The following is a 14,998-nucleotide window of genomic DNA, read 5'->3' as shown; positions in this document are numbered from 1 at the left end:
CCAAACTTTTATGTTGTCTTTAACACTAATCTTACCTCTTTTTCTAAAAAAAAAGTTCTTATATTTTGGAAAAGCTATAGACAAAATGCCATAATAATTTAGTCGATTTCAAATTCAAAAACTATATTCAAAAAGTGGCTGTCAGACAGGTGCAAAGTTCTTTATTTAGGAAGCTAGAAAATTCAGGTATTAGATAGGGAATACTTGACTTGATAACAGTTTGCATCTAAAGTTGCTTGGAATAGTAATTGACTAAAAATGAATATTAATCAGCAATGTGACATGGCTACAAAACAGTGGTGAAATCCAATTTTTTTTACTACTAGTTCTGTGGGCGTGGTGTGGCGGGCGTGGCTTGGTGGGCATGGCAGGGGAAGGATACTTCAAAATCTCCATTTCCTCCCCACTCCTAGTGGAAGGATATTGCAAACTCTCCATTCCCACCTCACTCTGGGGCCAGCCAGAGGTGGTATTTGTCGGTTGTCCAAACTACTCAAAATTTCCGCTACCGGTTCTCTAGAACCTGTCAGAACCTGCTGGATTTCACCCCTGCTACAGAAGCCACAAAAGCAATAAGCTGCATCAATACAAACATCATTTTCAAATCACAGCAAGTATTTAATCCACTTACGCAGCATTACAGAGTTTGTGTCCAGTTCTGGTAACCACTGCTTAGAAGTAACCAGTTTAGAGAAAGACAATACAGAAGATTAGAGGACTAAAAACAATGTCCTATGAAGATCAAAGAAGCTGTGGACATTTAGCTTTGAAAAAAGAAGATGAAGGAGGGTATGACAGCATTCTTTAAATACCTGAAAGGATGTCACACAGAAAAAGGTCAAGACCTGTTCTCTATTGTCACAGAGTATGGGACGCAGAATGAAGGATTTAAATTACAGGAAGGCAGATTCTGAATGAATCTGAATTTAACATTCTCATCACAAAAACAGTTCAACAGTGAAACAATTACCCAAATAGTTGGGTTGGTGTGCTCACCATTACTGTTGAAGCAGAAGTTAGACAACCATCTCTTGGGGATTCTTTAATTCAGATTCCTGTTCTGAGCAATGGTTAAACTCAATGGTCTAACTGGGCCAATTTAAAACTTGATTCTCTCATTTGAGACAAAGCCAAGCAACACTTCTGAATCAAACACATTAGATACAAACCTGTAGTTTTAAGCAGTAAGACTCAATGAATGCAATATTATTTTTGTGAAAAATATAGAATTCCAGTTGAGAATAGCTTAAAGCAAGATTCAACTTTCTTTATTATTTGCTTTGTTATATGTAAATCTCTTCACTCTATTTCCTTTCTATGCAGAGTACAGAAGGGAAGAAATACTGACAAAAATATTAAAGATATAAGAATAGGGAAAATACAAATAAGTAAAAATACAAATAAGCAAGGTTCACCAACAATCATACATCACTATATCTTTCTACCCTGGCAAACTGTTCATGCTTCCACCATGTTAATATATCACTTTATTGTATTTTGTTTTTTAAATCTGTCACTTTTCTCATTTTGAGAATTCCACTTACTACATGTATGTAAGTATATTTTTCTTGGTCTTTCTCTTCTTGTCTCATATGCTCTTATTTAATATATTTGTTCTGTAATTTGATTCTCATTCATTCTCTATATGACCTAACTGCTTCTATGTATTTCTTGTTTAGCAGTCGCTCATCTTTGTAGCCAACCTATACTCGTTCATTGCCTTTTAATTCCTGATATTACCACATACAGCTAATTAATGTATTCCCATATAAAAAGGTGTCACAATTTATTTCACTAGGAAGATGTCACTAGTAAATATGATATCTTTAATCAATCCATAGTTGTAATATACATTATTATCTATTCCAAAACAGTACAAGTTGTCTATCAGTATTGGAATTAAATCAGTAATGGAATACTGTTTAGTTTTTACTTTGAAAAATTACAGCATCAGCATCCCTCACACGATCAAAACTAAGATGCTTGGCAACTGGCATGTATTTATGATAGTTGCAGTGTCCTGGGGCCCTTTTATGACCTTTTGACAAGCAAAGTCAATGTGGCAAGCCAGATTTATTTAACAATGTTATTAGCTTAACAACTGCAGTGATTCACTTAACAACTGCAGGAAGAAGGTCATAAAGTCAGGCAAAATTTACTTACACAATTGTCTTATTTAGCAATGGAAATTTTGGGCTCAATTACACACACACACACACACACACACACACACTCACGGGGGGGGGTGTTGTTTGGTTGTTTGTGTTAATTTTGTACAGATTTTCTTCTTAGTTTTGTATGGATACTATTTTTCTTTTTCTTTTGGGGTTTTCATTTACTTTGATTATGTTGATATGCTTCCCAGAGTCACGATTTGTAAGAGGGGTAGCTTATAATATTTTAAAATAAATTAAAAATAAACCTTTTCAGAAATATTTTTAAGTTTTTTATAGACCTTAGAGGCATCTTTAGAAATGAAAAAACTGTGCTGAAATATGCCTCTCCCCCTTGGTAAAGTGGCTGAGAGCATCTGGGGGATAAAGGTTAGGAAAATGATAGGGATTAATCTCATCATTTAGTCTTGTGGTAAATGTAAGTTTTTAACTAGATACATATTCCACAGCTAACATTTTATGGTAATCTTTATGGCATAATCCAATTATGCCATTAGCAAAAAAAAAAAGAAAGAAAAAAGAAAGAAAGAAAGGAAGGAAGGAAGGAAGGAAGGAAGGAAGGAAGGAAGGAAGGAAGGAAGGAAGGAAGGAAGGAGGAAAGAAAGAAAAACAAAAATGTTTGTTTCATTCAGAGATAATGATTACAGAGGAAAGAAAATATAGTCCTATAGTCTAATCACTATTGTTAGATGATATTATATTAAATATTAAATGTTATGCTGATAACTTGCCAACGGCTTATTATGTTTGAAGAGTTTTAAAAGTCTTCAAAAGCAGAATACCAAGATTTAAAGTTTGTGTCCGTGTGTGTGTGTGTGTGTGTGTGTGTGTCTTATACATCCCAAATATCTTTTGTTCCTCTAAAAGCTCCGTGTTGCCTTAAAAAACATGCTAAAAATCTTAGAAGAATTTTCTGTTTATCTTGTGGTTTATGATGACTTACTGTAGTTATTAAGAAAACAGTAACAGAAACCGGAATCTGTATCCTGCTTGCTATTGTCACATTTTGAAAGAAAGTTCATGTAAATGCATTAAGACCTGCACTAGAAAAAAATGCTATTTAAACAGTAAATGTCAGGAACAAGATTTACAAAAAGTGTTACATGTGAACTAGTACGCTACTAAAAAATTGTTTCACATGCCAACGCCTCTTCTTAAGTATACAGAGCACAGATTGGGCTGTTAGGTACTATATTTGTCATGCTATTTTACCTAGAGAATTATAGCTCTCTTAATGACATTTAGAGATAAAAAACCCTAATGCATTCATCAAAAATCTTAGATATGGAATTCAGTGAGAGACAGTATGTTTTTTGTTAACTGTCAAGTACCTCTTTTTGCATTTCCAGTATAAATGAAAGGGCTCATAGCTTGCCAATTACTTGGCAGATTAGCTGGCTGGTTGGAACTTCATGTTCAGGTTAAGAGTGGTTACAAAAAGCACCTGGATGTCGTAATTCAAGGCTGAATTATGTACTATGCAAAAATAATGCCATAAAAAGATATGCAATCATCCCATTCAGTAAGTTATACAGAAATAAAGAACAATAATACAAGTAGTCCTCGACTTGAAGTCTGGCTAGGTGGTTCAGTGGCTAAGACGCTGAGCTTGTCGATCAGACAGGTCAGCAGTTCGGTGGTTCGAATCCCTCGTATAGGTCTCCTGCGTGAGCAGGGAGTTGGACTAGATGACCTCCAAGGTCCCTTCCAACTCTGTTACTGTTATTATTATTATTATGACCATGATTTAGCCCAAAATCTATGTTGCTAAACAAGACATTGTTAAGTGAGTTTTGCCTCATTTTATTACTTTTCTTGCCACAGTTGTTAAGGGAATCACTGCAGTTGGTAGAAAAAATAATTGCTACCAACTTGCCTTCCATTGAGGACCTGTATACTGCACGAATCAAGAAGAGGGCCGTGAAAATATTTGCAGATCCCTCACATCCTGGACATAAACTGTTTCAACTCCTATCCTCAAAACGACGCTATAGAGCACTGCACACCAGAACAACTAGACACAAGAACCGTTTTTTCCCGAAGGCCATCACTCTGCTAAACAAATAATTCCCTCAACACTGTCAGACTATTTACTGAATCTGCACTACTATTAATCGTTTCATAGTTCCCATCACCAATCTCTTTCCACTTATGACTGTATGACTATAACTTGTTGCTGGCAATCCTTATGATTTATATTGATATATTTATCATCAATTGTGTTGTAAATGTTGTACCTTGATGAAGGTATCTTTTCTTTTATGTACACTGAGAGCATATGCACCAAGACAAATTCCTTGTGTGTCCAATCACACTTGGCCAATAAAATTCTATTCTATTCTATTCTATTCTATATGTTAGTAACCTGGTTGTTAAGTGAATCTGGCTTCTCCATTGACTTTGCTTTTCCAGAAGGTCACAAAAGGTGATCACATGACCTTGAGAAAGGTAATAAATATGAACCAGTTGCCAAGAAATCTGAATGTTGATCACATGACCACGGGGATGCTGCAAAGATCGTAACTATGAAAAACGGTTATAAGTCACATTTTTCGGTGCCATTGTAACTTTGAACGGTTGCTAAACTGTTGTTGAGAACTACCTGTATAACATAAAAGCATTTTTTTATTTCCCCCCCCCACACAAGTTTGTGGATTGGGTTAGAAAGATTTGATGATGCTTTATAAGACTAATTGTATAAACCTAACATTTAACTTTATCTATTTTATGTAAGTATGTATTATATGTTTCTGTATTTGACTGTACATGTTTGTAACTTGTTGAAAAAAGGTAATAAAAATATTCAATTATCATATGTTTAACACTCATAGCTAAATTTGCTAAGAATGGAAAATAAAATTGATGTTCATTCTGTCAGATTGAAAACAGACAGCATTATTATATAAATAGATGACATATATTCCAATGATAATACAATGAAATAAAATCTTGTACTTGTGAGGCATAAGATTTAGATGGATGAGTAAGATACTTAGTGCATTACTGTCAATCAATGTTTCTACTGTACATCTAGGATAACAATAATCTTAAATAGGAACACACCTATTATTGCAAAATCCTAACTAAGTACTTCATTACTTGTAAATGTCACTCTCAATTAATAAAGTAACAGATAACCACTTCACTTTTGTGTATGTGGCTTGTGACTATATTTGTATAATTGAAACACTGGCATTTCTGGAGAACTTTTATCACTTTATTTGCTCATCTTAGTCTGCATGAAATAAATCTCCATAGTAGTTATTTATTATTATGGTTGATCACACAGATGTTTAGTGGATTCAGTATTTTTATCCACCTATTGAGTCCTTCCCAAGGACCTGGGACAGTCAGATATAAAAATTTAATGGTGTTAAAGATATTGTCATTTCTGAATAAAACTGCTTTTGCAACTGATTGGTGATTTTATCAATTGTGATGGTGTTCAAGCGGTGCTCCATTTGTTTCGGGATTTCACCCAAGACGCCTATTACTATTGGTACTATTTTTGCTTGCTTCTGCCACAGTCATTCTATTCTATCATTCTATTTCTATTTGCAGGTCTTTGTATTTTGTGATCTTCTCCAGTTCTTTCTCTTCTCTTCTGCTATTTCCAGTGTCATGTCCACTATCTAGACTTTCTTATCGACAATTGTTAGATCTGGCGTGTCATGTGGCAGCTGCCTGTCTGTTTGAATTCTGAAGTTCCAGAATACTTTAGCTTCTTCAATTTCTATTATGGCCTCTATTTTATGGTCCCATAAGTTCTTGCCTGCAGGCAAATGGTATTTCTTGCAGATCATCCAATACACCATTGTTGCTACTTTGTCATGCTGTTGTTTGTAGTCAGTCTGTGCAATTTTCTTGCAGCTGCTCACCAGTTTCTTTGGTTTTTTTTACAGAGGTGGCACCTGCCGCCTGTTGCTGTTTCCTCAATTCTGGCTTTATATGAATTTGTTCTTGATCTGGTACAGCCAGAATTAGCCCCTCTGTCTCTTTCTTTAACTTTCCTGCTCTTAGCCATTGCCAGGTCTTCTTGTTATCTGCTTTGCCTGCTAGTTTGTGTGTGTGTATTGGCCATGTAATACTTTGCCTTGCTATGCGTCTTTGATAGTCTTCATTTGGTCTTTCTTAAATGCAAGTTTAGTCTCTCCAGTATTCAATAAGCTTTCATGGTATACTAATTTCTTCACTGTCCTTCAGATATTCTTCCAGTGGCCTTTTTTCTTCTTCAGCCATCCCAGGTACTTTCAGAATTCCAGAGCCACCTATTTTCCTTGGTAAGTGGAATCTGTCAATGTCACTGTGAGGATGAAGGGTCATCATTGTCATTATTTTTCTGGTCTTCCTATCCAGGGCTTTTAGTGGAGTGCTTGAGTCCAGTCCATTATTCCAGCTGTGTATCTAGTAACTGGAATTGGCCAGGTGTTAATTTGCATTGATGTTATTTCCTTCACTGAGTTTGAGTTTTTAGATCTTCACTCTCATGGTATATTCAATTCTAACATTCTTCTTGATTTCAGTTTGCTTGATGTTGTCAGCTTGAAGAATGCCCAGATACTTATAATGATCTTCTTCATTCAGACTCTTGATGTTATTTCCATAGGGCCTCTTGATTCCTTCAATTTTCACTATTTTTCCTCTGTTGATGGCAAGTTAGAACCTTTGTCTAATCCAAAGTTCATATATGGACAGTGCTGAGCAGTGATTCTATTTGAGATGGTGTTTCCATATAGCTTCAGATATAAAGGAGGTGGGATAGCCTGGCAGATGTTTTTGATGTTTGATAGCCATGAACTGTTGACAGTTGCATTGAATTATTGCAACAGTGCTGATAGTGAGTATCCTTGAAAGATCCCTCTCTTGATATTAAGCTTTCCCAGTCTATCACATTGACCAGCAATTTACATCTTCCATTGTATCATTGATCTTTGCACAAAACTCCTGATGTGTGTTCTAACTTCTGTTATTTTCAGGCACTTTTATTATCCAATCATATGGCAGGGAATCAAATGCTTCTTTGTAATCAGTCTGAGCCAACCAATTCATGATGGTTTTCAGGCCAAGCTACATTCAAGAGGGTCTTCCTTCTTCTGCAATTTTATAAAATCATTTTGTCAATTAAGAGCTTCTTTGCTGTTAGGACACTTTCTTTTCTGCCCAGGTTGAAAGAGTGTTTTCAACTAGATGCAGTTGGACTGCATCAGCTACAACCTCAGTTAGTAATTTGAAAGGTAATTGGTCTGTAGTTGCCTGGGGCTGCCTCTTTTGTCAAATCTTTCCTTATACCAGGTAAGTTCTGCCAGATGTTAATCAACCTTCAAATTTGCCTCCTTATAGTTTGCTCTTAATTGCTTGGCAATGAGTGTATGTAGGCCAGCCAGATGTTTCAACCAAAAATTATGCAGTTTATCTTTGCCTGGTGCTGACCAATTGTTGATCGTCCCTACCCTTTTCTTCACCATTTCTGCTTTTATTCCAAATTCTTATATTTAGCTTCTTTTTTATTCGTATCCATCTCCTTTATGCAAGCTGCTTTTTTGTTGTATTTTTGGGGGTTGTCCCACAGCTATGCTCAAAATTGTACCGTTTCTTCTTTGTCATGTGTTGATTGTTTCATTACAGTTTCTTCATTGAGGATTGGTAGAAACATTTCTGATTCAACCGAAATTGGAGATTCGGCCTATAGTGTGCAATTTATGCTTTTTATCTGTTGAACGTCTTGGCTACTGCTGTTATTTGCTCTTTATATTTCTAGTGCTTCTTTGATTTCTCTTCCTCTAGCTAATACTTCTTGATCAGGTATTCTTTGGTCTTCTTCAATTTCTTCTCTGTCATTTGTTCTAGCTTGCTTGCATCTGATCTTAGCATGCTGATCTTATTTTCAATTCGATCTTCCACCTTGGTGGTACACTGGCTTTTTTGGTTTTTATTGATTTTGCACCCAAGATATTCAGTTATAACTGCTATATATTAGCTGATTTGTTTCTTGCAGTGAGCTGGTGTTTATATTTCATATACAGTATTTTAATATTTATATTAGTTAGCAAGCTTCAATGCAGGCAACATTATTCTGCTGTTTTTGTGCTGTTCCAGTTGCTCAATTTTTTTGTTTAAATTCCTTTTGCTTTTTACTTAGAGGGATTTGTTCTTTCTGAGGAGAAGGCAGATGAAACAGTCATTTGTTCAGGAATGAGAATGAATGAATAGCTATGCTAGCTAGTTTCACCTACTACCAACTCCCCATGGTTTGCCTCTACAGTATGAGTTACTTTTGGTGAGGCTTCAGTTTCTTTGCCCTAGGTAGATCTTTCGCAATTCTTCCAACTCTACTTCTGTGAATATTTTATTTCGTATTATAAATCAATGCTGATCTGCTAGTCTCTGTTCTACTATTTCTGATTCTAGATGTTGTTCTTTCCAGAACTGTGCATTCTCTTCTGAAATCCTCTACTCATTGGGACTTGATTTATAATAACAGTTCATTCAACCTTTCAAAAACACTCTTTGGTTTTCAGTTTTTGTATATTTGCAATGGGTAAACAACTTTTCTTCTAGTAGACCTACACTTGGTGGCCCTGGTTGCTTAGCCAACAGTCCTGAGTCCTGTAATCCATTTCTCATCAGATGTCCAGGAACTCCAATATCTAGTGCATTGTTGACCCAGGCAATGGTCAATCTTCTATGGGTTTCTATAAATTATGTCTCACCTTATTGTTAGTAAGAAGTAGTAAGAAACAGTTACTTTTAATTGTAGATGCTTAATTAGTAAGGCAAAGGTGAAGGTTCCCCTCGCACATATCTGCTAGTCGCTCCTGACTCTAGGAGGTGGGTGCTCATCTCCGTTTCAAAGCTGAAGAGTCAGCGCTGCCCGAAGACGTCTCCGTGGTCATGTGGCCAGCATGACTAAACACCAAAGACACACGCTATTACCTTCCCACCAAAGGTGGTCCCTATTTTTCTACTAGCATTTTTTACATGCTTTCAAACTGCTAGGTTGACAGAAACTGGAACAAGTAACGGGAGCTCACCCCATTACGCGGCACTAGGGATTTGAACAGGTGAACTGCCAACCTTTTGATTGACAAGCTCAGCGTCTTAGCCACTGCGTCCTTCAATTACCCTAGTAACACATACTTAATTGGTAAAGCATATTTTTCCCATTTAAAAAAATGCCAAAAACTAGCAATACTCATCAAAACAATTACTGTTAAACAAGCTTTCATTCAAAGAATATGTTAAGTTCAAAGTTTGTATTTTCACAAAATTGTTCCTCTACAATAAATATAAAGTTTCTTAACACTGTTTTACAAATTCTTTCTTTCCTGCAAGCATTGCCCATTTTTGCAATATTCAAAAACAGTATTTACAACTGATTTGAAAGTTAGAGGTATTTTATTCCACAGAATAAAATTTGTGATCAGTTCCTTAAATTTAACTATCTTCAAATTTGACATTTTACATCATAAATATGGAGATATTGCAGAAGAGTAAATGTGAATATTGATTTCATTTTACCTATGTCTCAAATCTTACTTGGAGGCAGAGCAGTATTGTTAGAATGATCTGATGGATAGCATTCCTATTCTGATGGACAGAAGAAATTACTTTGTTATTGTGAGTTTCTTTCACTCTTATATGAACAACCTTCCAAACCTCTTCTTCAAACAAATATTAAAAATGAAGCCATTCTATTTTTCTTAACATTAATTAAACTATATGCAATTAATACTGAATTAATGCTAATACAGATAAAAGCACAAATATAGAATCTAGCATTTTTAATTGTCTAGGAAGGCCCTTACTCTAAATTCAATAGCTGTCTGTAGTGATGTCCAGGTCTCACCTCATCTTTTATGTCTTCTTGTTGCTGAGCACTGAAGATCTCCATTGCAGCCATCAGCCTCATCATTAACTCATCCACTGTTGTGTTTCCTAGTAACAAAGGACAGTTTAACTTCATAATATTAAAGTTATTTTAAAAACTCAGTAAGTCATTTTAGAAATATATATTTTTTATAAGTCACAAAAAATGCAATTTATTTTATTTCGTGTCATTTAATTTATATTTTAAAGTTTCTGAAAGTTTCCAGTTGTAAATGTGAATCTAAATGAAAAAATTAGATTAATTATAATTTCTATTTCATCTTCATATCAGCAATAATAACCAGGTCATGATCTAGGGATAAATAAGGAAGAGGGAGATTTTTATTCTTAAACCTTTTTTTCAAACTGTCATAGATATTATCATAGGTTCTTTTGACATATCTATTGATATTTCTGTATTGAATTTAAATATTAACATTTACAATGAATAGCCCTGAGAATTACCTCTGGCATTCACTGATTCAAGGATTGCTAACATATATAATGATGAAGAACAGCCCATTTCCCCCTTAATTTGACACTATTTGTTGGGTTATTACTCCTTGATTGCATTGCTATTGTAACAATATTTGAAATACTGTACATAAAGAAATTCCACAGCTCTATCCCATTGCATATGAATCTTGGTTTCAACCTCTGCAATACTTTTCACAGTGATTTTACTCTATCAGTATAGCAACATCCAGATTTCAGTGCAGAATATGAAAGTACATTATACTAAGTTTCAACATTCCAGTTGCTAGAAAAGTATTCTAAAATTTAAGTGATTTGTAAGTAAGTATCAAGAGATCAAGAGAAAATTGTGAACATTATATCATAAAACATCAAACTAACTGATTGAATATGAGTCTACTTTTTCTCTCCAACTATTTCTGGACTTTTTTAGAGTTTCAATATAGGGATGGTAGAAGTCCTCCAGTCACATCTGATATCTTTTAAAAATCAACAAATATCAATGAAATATCTATACAGCAATGAATACTCATACAGTTATTTTTATGACAGGTCAATTACAAAAGGTTTGTATTCCCCACTCTCTGTGTGTGCTTTCTTTCTAATGGGAGAGAGGAAGAGAAAGAGAAAAGGGGAAAGTGGTGGGATTCAGCCAGTTTGCACCAGTTCAGGCAAACTGGTTATTAAATTATCCACCCCTGCTATCAAAGTGGATCCTGGGTGCTGCACTGCAATGGCGAAACGAGGAACAGAGCGGCCGGCGTGAGGGAAAGAGAAGGCCGCTTTAGCTCTTTCTTCCCTCTGCTCCTACTCCTTCCATCGTGCCGGCCGCTCCATTGCCCGTTTTCCATTGCAGTGCAGCGCCCAGGATCCATTTTGGTAGCAGGGGAAGGTGTAATTTAACAACCGGTTTGCCCAGGGTCAGGTTGGCTATCACAGGAGGCTCATCCAGTATGTGTGGTGGATCTGGAGGACGGGGATGGGCCATGCCTCCCACAACAGCCAACTTGACCATGCATGAACCGGTTGTTAAATTATTTGAATCCCACCACTGGAAGAGGGGGATAAGTTTGGGAGGTGAAGTTCCTTACTCACACTCAAGTTACTAGAACAAGAGAAGTTTTTGAATGAAACATAGCAACTTCTCCAGGTAACTAAGATTAATCCTGAGACCTATTTCTAAAAAACAGCTATAACATTTGCCAATTTTCCCCCCACTTTTTTGTTGAGTAGCATCATGAAGTGTAAACTTTACAAGCTTGAAGCAGAGAACTTTTTATCACTGATTTTCATACATTACTATGCTATATTACTTTTGATCAGATACACATAGTCGTTGCAAATTATATAAGATAAATTCACCAATTTTTCATTTTATCTACAAGTACTTTGTTAATGTAAGAATATAAACTATATTACAGGAGAATTTATACATTTGACTACTAGTGTAATCGATACAAATTCAGTTGAAAGTTTCAATACAAAACATGCATCAAGCAGAATAGACTCTACCTTGTATTACATTCAACACCTCATTTGATGATCGCTTTCCCATAATAATAAGGAACAATGGAAACTGATCTGTCTTCTGAGTCCGAATAGTTTGAGCTACAACACTGCCAAAGTGTCTTGTGCATATTGTTAGAAACCTGAAAAATAGGAATATTGTAATGAAAAGTTTGCATTAATAAATGTACCTTATTCATTTAATTTCCAAAATATATATGCATGTCATATAACTTTCATAATTTCACATCAAAAATATATGCACTACATTGTACCTTACTTTCAAGAAAATACATTTGTTGTTAACAGTAGACCACATTTTTTTCTTTTTTTATACTGTGAGCAATTTTCCAGACTCTCCTAATCTTATTACTTTCCATAGGGAACATCCACTTCCACCCTCTCTTTTTCTTCTATGCGGCAACGTACCTATTTCTATAAAGCCTACTATCTTCTTTATATTTTTCTCTTAACATCTAAATTTCTTTACATTCTTTTGTGGAACATTCATAGCTCTGTACCAATTCTGCTTCCAGATTTAATAGTTAGAAACAACTGAAACCTAGTGGTTTAGTATGATCCTTCTGTCAATTCTTAACTTACAAAGCTGAAAACCTCGACTTTCAAAAGGTAGAAGAAAACAAAATAGAACTCTAAAATAAACCAAGAAAAACAAAATTAGTCAATTCATGAGAAAATTCTACAGCATATCATAAAACTATTAATAGGTGACCAACTTGAAAACAATACAGTATTAGATACCAATCATCTAGAGATTATTCAATTATTATATTTATTTTAAAAAAAGCCTTTCCAAACTAAAGTCATCCCTTTTTTATTTAGAAATTTCTTTAGTAGATTGTGCAAATGCTATATACATATCTTGTTTTCAATTATGCTTTGATAGAGCATCCCATTCTGATGGGATAACTACGAAATGGCTATCATATTTGCAGTTGACATAAAACAGGGCAGGACAGCTGCTATTTTAGAAGATTGAAACAAAATTCAGGATGATCTTGGTAGATTAGAGGGATGAACTGAAAATAACAGAATGAAATTTAATAGAGATAAATGCAAAGTTATGAAAAATGCAGAAATACAGAAAGTGGAATTCCTGGATATTAAAAATAACTTAGATCACAAACTGAAGATGAATTAGTGATGCGATGTAGCTGCTAAAGGAGTAAAAATTTTATGTTATGCCATTGTAGCAGCTTCCAAATATGGAAAGTATACTTTATTTTGCAATGATTACTATATATTGCCTCAAATATTGTCTACATTTCTGGGTAACAGGTTTGTAAGTTTATTCAGAAAAACTGGAAGAAATGCAAAGAAATACAATGAGATTGGTTTTATGAAGAGAGGGAAAGACTGAGAACTGAGAAAAGATGGCTTGAAGGAAATTTTCAGATAGCTGAAGGGTATTATAGACAAGAAGGTGGAAAACCTGTTCTCCATCATTCCAGAGAGTAGGATACTGAATAATGGGTAGTCCTCGTCTTATGATTGCAATTGAGCCCAAAATTATGTCGCTAAATTTGTTACGTGAGTTTTGTCCCATTTTATGACTTTTCTTGCCATGTTTGTTAAGTGAATCACTGCAGTTGTTAAATTAGTGCCATGGTTATTAAATGAATCTAGCTTCCCCATTGACTTTGCTTGTCAGAAGGTTGCAAAAGGGAATCACATGACCCAGGATACTGCAACTGTTATAAATATGAACCACCTGTCAAGCTGCTGAATGTAAATCATGTGACCATGGGGCTGCTGCAGTGGTCATAAGCATGAAAAATGGTAATAAGTCATTTTTTTCAGTGCCATTGTAACTTTGAAGTGTCACTAAATGAACTGTTGTAACTTGAGGACTACCTGTATTAAGTTATAAATATTGGTAACTGAAACCCAAAAAAAGAAAAAAACTTCTAGTGGTAAAAGCAACATGAAACTCAGATTAATGAAGGAACTAATTACCGTTCCTAATTAAAATGTAGTCAAACAGTTACTCGGGAATGCTTTAATTTGGATTCCTGCACCAATTAGAGGGTTGGACTTGATGGCCCAAATGGCTCTAAGTTTCTATGCACTTGGAAAATTAATGGGATAGAGATAAATGAATAATATTTCATTGACTTCTTGCACTGTTTTCTTTATTATCTAGCTCTGCATTAACAAAAAATACAAAATGCTCTCAATGTCTTTTCTGGTTTATTCCTAAAATACAAACCATAAGAGATGGAGGACAATAATCAAAACAACAGATCCATATTATAAGGAAAATATATCCACTTCTCCTTTTTAAAGGAAAGTTTCTTACTCAGGCAGCAGCCCTCCACTATTCTGTATATTCCTAACTCTGAATCCCACACTTTACTAATATAACAGGAACAGCATCAATACAGAAATCAGTTGGTATTTCAACAAATTAAGATGACCCTACTAAATTCAAATACTTATTTCTTTATAAGCAAAAGCAAAATGATACCAGAGTGGAGAAAAGTACACGGCCAGAAGCAAAGCTTAATTTGGAATCTTCAGATGTTGAACAGAATGCATCATCATGCCATCTCGTCGGATGACTCATTTTGAAAGGAGGAGAAAAATCACTAAACTCATAGATGCCAATTCTAGCATTAACGATTGTGTGATTCTTGAATCCACTTTTCAAACTCCATTTCAAATTATCTGCACGACTCCCATGCCCAAAGACGTGGCACTGGCACCGAGTTAAATTTCAAAAGGCCAAAAGCCATAGCTAAGCAAGTTTGGATCAAAAAAATTAATCTATTAAGGATTATTACTGTATGGCCCTAGAACCTAAGTAAGGCTATTAAATAGGGACTTGACTGAGTCCCTTTAGTAGAGTTTTTCCTTCCTACATAGGAAGTAATACTATTTTTGGTAAGATACACTTAAATCTTTAGGCACTTTGAAACCTGTTCCAAAAAAGCCTTATAAGAATCAAATGGAGATTA

General features: G+C 35.0%; 1 protein-coding gene across 1 annotated transcript in view; it reads right to left on the bottom strand.

Moving 5' to 3' along the window:
• The window catches only part of FAF1 (Fas associated factor 1), a 214,097-nt gene that overhangs the window by 41,979 nt on the left and 157,120 nt on the right, over positions 1–14,998 (bottom strand). The window contains exons 14-15 of the mRNA XM_058175963.1: positions 12,027–12,163; positions 10,021–10,109 (exon numbers count right to left, since the gene is read on the bottom strand). Coding sequence (XP_058031946.1) covers positions 10,021–10,109; positions 12,027–12,163 — 226 coding nt within the window. The remainder of the gene's footprint in view (positions 1–10,020; positions 10,110–12,026; positions 12,164–14,998) is intronic.

This window comes from Ahaetulla prasina, chromosome 3 (assembly GCF_028640845.1).
Source record: "Ahaetulla prasina isolate Xishuangbanna chromosome 3, ASM2864084v1, whole genome shotgun sequence".
Lineage (NCBI taxonomy): Eukaryota > Metazoa > Chordata > Lepidosauria > Squamata > Colubridae > Ahaetulla > Ahaetulla prasina.
This window is presented reverse-complemented; position numbering and strand designations above follow the sequence as displayed.